The sequence below is a fragment of the Lampetra planeri genome, chromosome 1, assembly GCF_965212315.1.
Source record: "Lampetra planeri chromosome 1, kcLamPlan1.2.h2, whole genome shotgun sequence".
In the NCBI taxonomy this organism is placed as follows: Eukaryota; Metazoa; Chordata; class Hyperoartia; order Petromyzontiformes; family Petromyzontidae; genus Lampetra; species Lampetra planeri.
Window position 1 is genome coordinate 26215809 of NC_136107.1, and position 5824 is coordinate 26221632.

The 5824-nt window shown below is 46.5% G+C and overlaps 1 protein-coding gene across 3 annotated transcripts; it reads right to left on the minus strand.

Moving 5' to 3' along the window:
• Window positions 1-296: 296 nt before the first annotated feature.
• LOC144720656 (uncharacterized) lies at window positions 297-5237 on the minus strand. 3 transcript variants are annotated; one of them, XM_078597586.1, is made up of 6 exons: window positions 5118-5237; window positions 3460-3588; window positions 2797-3000; window positions 1191-1340; window positions 746-895; window positions 391-578 (listed from the first exon to the last, which is right to left on the minus strand). In XM_078597586.1, exons 1-6 carry the CDS (start codon window positions 5188-5190, stop codon window positions 547-549), a joined length of 738 nt encoding a protein of 245 aa, XP_078453712.1. In that variant the 5' UTR covers window positions 5191-5237; the 3' UTR covers window positions 391-546. The 3 variants fall into 3 exon arrangements, with proteins under 3 accessions (XP_078453722.1, XP_078453712.1, XP_078453705.1); XM_078597579.1 differs by having other exon boundaries at window positions 2797-3003; XM_078597596.1 differs by lacking the exon at window positions 2797-3000 and having other exon boundaries at window positions 297-578.
• Window positions 5238-5824: the final 587 nt, after the last annotated feature.

The following is a 5824-nucleotide window of genomic DNA, read 5'->3' on the forward strand; positions in this document are numbered from 1 at the left end:
GTCGTCAAGTCCGAGCCACTGCCCTTATCGCGGACCTCGCTCCCTCATCTGCTCAGCCACACCCTGGTAACATCCACTTTCCCCCGGTAGATACTTCCAGCATAGCCGTCGACGTCCCTCATACAGTACCCTGCACCTGTTTCCACCCATCTCCGCTGACCCCACTATCCCTTGCCATGTTACAGTACCTTACACCAGAATGGAAAAGCTGCATGACCAAATTGTGAAGGGAAAGTGAATACTGTACATTTAAAAGGACTGCACATAGAAATTAATCTTAAAATCGAGTCTGCTCAGTGAAGGTTGTAAAGCTGAAGACTTGTTTTTTAATGCGGTGTTATTTTGTACGAGTCTGCAAGGCTTGGGAAATGTCTAAGATGACAAGTGTGGTTTTAGAACCCAAAATATTTTTAATATCTGCCATGTCACAATTGAAACATCTACCAGAAAAAAAATCTTTATTGAGCATTAGAATATTAAAAGATTTAAAAAACACTGCATAATTATAAACGCATTCTTAAATTCTGTAAGCCATGCGAGTCCAGGTTACTGAAATGGAACGGAGCGTTTTGTAGAGTCTGAAAAACACGAAACAACGTGTTAAAATGACGTGCCTCAAGTGAAGCACCATAAATTTAAGCAGTTCTTGTAAAAATTTGAACACATGTCACTAGCCACAGATTTTTTTTAATAATGGCTTTAGCCTTGAAGGGATGCAATGTTTAAAACAGGTTCACTTTGATACCTAGGCCAGGCTGCACACATGCCCGGCCGCACGAGACGAGGCAGCACTTGAGCTCCCCTGGGCATCCCAAGTCACTGCTGCAGCCCTCTTCAAGCCGGGTGCACACAACCTTATCACTCGCCAGGGGACACAACCCGAGCTTGTGCACACCTACAGCCATCGTGGACAAGTCAGGCAGCTTAAAATGTTACAAATATACAATACAAACGGAGTAACGCGACATTAAAATAATATTTTAAATCTTACATTTGTTAGCTTGATAGCGTTCCTTCAGTGTGCAAAGTACCATGTTGTGGATTGTAAGTTCAAGCTGTGCATGACCGAGTAACAAATGGACCATACAACTAATTCACGAGTTGGGCGATACATTATCCAAGAGCAATCTCAGTTTTTAAGCGTTCATAGTACATTTAGCCAATCAATGGACCAGCCGTGAATTCTGTACCTTCTTGTGGCTGCATGCAATAGCGTTCACACTTTGCGTCGCAGCACTTCAGTCGGCCAGGGCACTCGAGATCGGCAGAGCAACGCTCCACAAAGTGAATGCACAAGATGTCATGAACGACGGAGGGACAGAACCCAGGCTTCTGCAATCCTGGGGTTGAAGATAAAGCATTTCCAAACAGTAGTGTGCCAGTCACCATCAGCACTCGTGAAACATTGCAAGGACACACGGTGTTTTATAAAATACTAGGATATTTACTGCAGAATTTCCCAAACGTGTCCTCACGATTTCCCATTAAATAGGTCCAACAAAGTCCTAAAATGTATGCATGTGTAGCTTAAATCTGGTCAAAACAATTATCAAGTCTGAATTGCCAAACTTGGGCATTCATTGCCATTGCTTTTCGGAAATGACGTCTTATCCCATATAACCACTATCTTTTCATGCCGGTTCATTTGCTCGTGACCAAATCACTTTAAATTCAGATATCAGAAACCAAGCAGGGTTGAACGTGGCTATTACTTGTGTAGCAGAGGTCGCAACCGGGTACCAGATACCCGTACCCTACCTGATAACCAGCTACCCGGCCGGGTACGGGTAGACCGTGTGTCACTGGTGAGTAACTGTTTGTCACTCATTTCCCAACGTCTTGTCTCTTCTCACAATTCAAGTTCCTAGAATCAAGCCACCCGCGCCTGCAACATGGCTTCATCCCAGAGGTCGCAATCAGGTACCCGATACCCGTACCCGGTTGGGTACGGCCGGGTACGGGTACCCGTTTGCGACCCTGGTGCAGCCGGGTACAGGTAAGGAATCAAAACCCGTTTGCGACCTCTGTTGTGTAGCGACAGAATTGGTCACCAAGTAGCATAGTGCTGGCTGCTGGCAGGGAAGGGCATCTACAGCTTGTAGAAGCCCTGACTGACAGCAGGCCACGTGATAGACCCGAAAGGGATCTAGGGAAAAGGTTACAGAAGGGACACGCCGAGAGCCCGCTAATCGGTTCCAAAAGGAGGGCATGGCCAGGGCGAGTATAAGAAGGGCCCCCAGAGGGGTCCTAAGGGCTGTCGTTTAGAGTGGGATTCGCGTCGTCGTTGCGGCTGAAGAGTCGCCATCGCTGCTGTCGTCTCCACTTAATAATTGCGCTGCTAGACGTAGTTGGCAGTCTTAATTCAGCACCGTCAGTGTTAGACAGCTAGCGTTGTGTGTAGGCTAGCTACCTGTGAAGAGTTGCATATAAGCAAGAGGCAGTAAGTGTAGGGTGTGCATTGTAAAGTGTACAAAGTGTGTTCGGCGTTTAATTTAAAAATTGCGTCTCCAAGTCATTAACGACACTTGAAAGGATGACCCCGCCAGGGCCTGCCAGGTGCTGCAGTAATGAGGCTGCAAGATTAAGAGATGGCCGTTCCAGGTAATCCCATCATACGAGTGGTGGTCCCTCTCCAATTTCCACCTACATAAAGCTAATATTAATTAAAACATGACATTGGCCTAACAATATTCGAACCCTCCTGACAATCTTGGAGATTCGGCAACAACGTCTGGGGAGGTACAAGTGGGCATATCATTAAAATGACAGTCAAGCGTTATGTGTCAGGACACTCGCCTAGGCGTGTGCCGGTGTCGTCCCACCCGCAGTGTGTGGCACACGACCCCAAAGGGCCCGGGCAGGCAGTGATGTTGCCACAGCTCTCGTCAGGAACCAGGCTGCAGCTACTGCCGCTTCTAGAACTCGGGTCCGGCACGGTGCACTCCCCAGGGGCTGGCGAAAACCACGCCTTGATGCAGGTTTTGTACGAGTCCGTGTCCACTACTTTTAGGATGCACACAAAGGGAGGTTTTACACAACCAGGTCTCACGACCTTTAAAATCAAGCATTGGACTACAATTGACCAATGTGCACGTACCCGTTCTCGGGCATGCGTCATACCATCACGAGTGAAAATACGAGATAGCGCTATAGTGTATTTGAATAAAGTTCCGTTTATTGGGGAAAAGCACCTTCATTAAGCGGTAACACTGATGTAAACTAAAATCATGCAGCGTGCAATTCTATCGATTTGGTGCACTTAGGATGCAATGAACGATTCCAGCCAAAATCCGTCCCATTATATTTTTAAACGTTGCTGCGATTCGATTGCCTTCCCGTTCTGCAAGGAAGAAATCACAGGGACTGTGCGTTAGCAACAGGTGTTCGTCCAGAGACAAATTACGTTTTGTCAAACGTTTAAATTACTCAGACTGCCACCGCATGAAAGGGGGTTCTCACCCGTGGCGATGTTCTTTGCCGAGCTGCGTTCCCACGACGAGACGTTGGCTAGGCAGGTCCAGGGATCAAAGTTAGAGTCTAGCCTGGGGCACGAGTGGTCCCACATGGACATGGGTCCGGGCTTCGGAGCTGTAGGAATGGACACAAGGAGAAACAAAAATATTAACAGATCCCTGCCATGTGTTGAACCTCTTTTCGCACCGTATGTAGACAACCGTGCTATATCGGGAGGTGCGGAGGCAGGGGGAGAACTAAAAAACGAAAAGTTCAAGTTAAAATGTATATTTAAAAGTGCATAGGCGGCTCTAATGACTTCGTAATAATCGGAAGGAAGAACACTCAAGATGGCCACAGAAGCGTGCGATGCAGTTACAGTCTTTGTTCGATAGCCAGCCAAACACCGCTGCGAGGAGGACCAGAATTGGCGTGATAATTTTATGCTACTTGCAATCGGCAAGGCATTGCGGCATGACGGTGCGCTCCACGTGCTGGTTCCATGCCGTTATCACCCAAAAACATTTTTCAGGAACAGAAGCACCCAGCAAGTGGAAGGAAGTCGGGACAGGGTGCCGAACGACACGATGTGCAAATCGAAGCCGCGTTCCAAAAGACAGCCAGCAACAACCACGAACACCTACGCATTATTAAAAACATTGACGTTATTCGCAGCCTAAAAAACACCCTGCCGTTCGTCCTTACCTCACACCCAATAAACATGGAGCGTTGGGCCAACATTGCATGTTTACCGAGCGCACGACCTTGTCAAGTAACCGCAATGGACATTTATCTAAGAGCTCTGCACTGCTATGTTGGAAATTTTAATTAAAGACAATTCTTTGCATCGTCGTGTGGGGGTGGGGGTAACGAAAGTTAGAGAAACACACGCATTGCAGGATAAAAAACTAAGCCTTGTTATTTTACCAGACCCACTGAACTGTATGGCTCTTTTAGACGCGATCTGGCTGCAAATTATAGGTAAACAAAGTGGCTTATCATGCAGACATTAATAGCAGCCAAACACTGTAAAACGCATGTATAATTCTATGGAGGGAAAAAACCGTAGGACCCAGGAGAAAATGCTACTTTACCACCTATATTTAAAAAAAAAAGAGGTAGCTAACATCTCGCCACCGTGGCGCCCCCACCCCCCCAACCTCAAATAATCTACACCGATGGGTTCACTGAGAGACGAGTTACATTGCCATTTAAATAGCCACATCGCAGCCCAATCGGGTGCGGAGAAAGTCACATCTTCGTCATCCAAAAAGCCTCGCTCCCAACACTTTGAGATTGCAAACAACGTGCCACCATGCGCAATGCTCAACCCATGAGTTTGCCGCTTCCATGCTCTTCAAAAATGCCTTGGTTTCATCAAGTTGCCAAGTCCGATAAGAACTCACATGGACTTAAACATAGCTTAGGACTCAAAGTCAACATTTGCGTTCTATAAAAACATTTGGTACTTGCCACAATTCTAGGACAATGGTAATGCTCCTCGCCGATCAGATTGTGGTCGAAGCATTAATACCTATACAAACTATCGAACAGTTAGAGATCGCTTTATAGACCAGAACGCTCATCAGCATCAACAGGTAAGATCTGCGAACCGTTTATGCACTGGCATATTCGGTTGTTCGTATAACGGGCAATAACATGACCTGCAACCAGCTTTGAGAAGAGCTCCAGCGATAGGACCACGAGCAGCCATCCGGTGCGCAAAGACGACTCCATAACTCATACGTAAATATCGCAGCTAGACCTGCCGGACCAGCTTTTTATGGTCGCTCTACTCCCCGCCCTATTGAGCTGACGGCTTTACCAGGTGGCAATAATCGCCTATAATTGCCCCTTCGGTGGGTGGCAGACCGGGTGCCTCCTGGTTTCACGTGCAACAACACTAATTTATATTCTTCTCTCCCTCCTGTGACAATGCTGGTCATATTATTTCTCCCTAATTTACAATAGCGATCAGTGGACCTCGCGTGTGCAAACTTTGCAGGGTGATTCTTTACGTAGAAACAACAACAAAAAACGAAGTGTGTGAAAAAGTGGAATCATTTATATATATATATATAATTTTAAGCAATTAAATTGGAGGCACTTCGACCACATCGTCTCAAACTTCAGTCCTGCCGACCCATTACGGGACACACAGTGCGTTTTACACGTTTTACAATCTTCTCCGTTGGAACGAAAATGAAGTGGTCGAGCCTGCCGCTCTAGTATGCCCACGTGGATGCAATCGACCGTTTTGAATTGGGGGCGCAGTCTCTCACGAGCATCGTCTTAATTACAACATAGCAAAGTGCAGTTTTTGAAATAAATGAAATAATCACATTTCAAATTCGTTGCGGTTTTAACTTCA

Excerpts from the sequence above, each read along its gene's own strand:
- LOC144720656 (XM_078597579.1), bottom strand. The coding sequence starts at position 5,190 with ATGGAGTCGTCTTTGCGCACCGGATGGCTGCTCGTGGTCCTATCGCTG. Across the intron at positions 3,589-5,117 it reads CTTCTCAAAGCTGGTTGCAG|CTCCGAAGCCCGGACCCATG; the intron begins GTCATGTTATTG and ends CCATTCCTACAG. Across the intron at positions 1,341-2,796 it reads CGACACCGGCACACGCCTAG|GATTGCAGAAGCCTGGGTTC; the intron begins GCGAGTGTCCTG and ends CTTCAACCCCAG.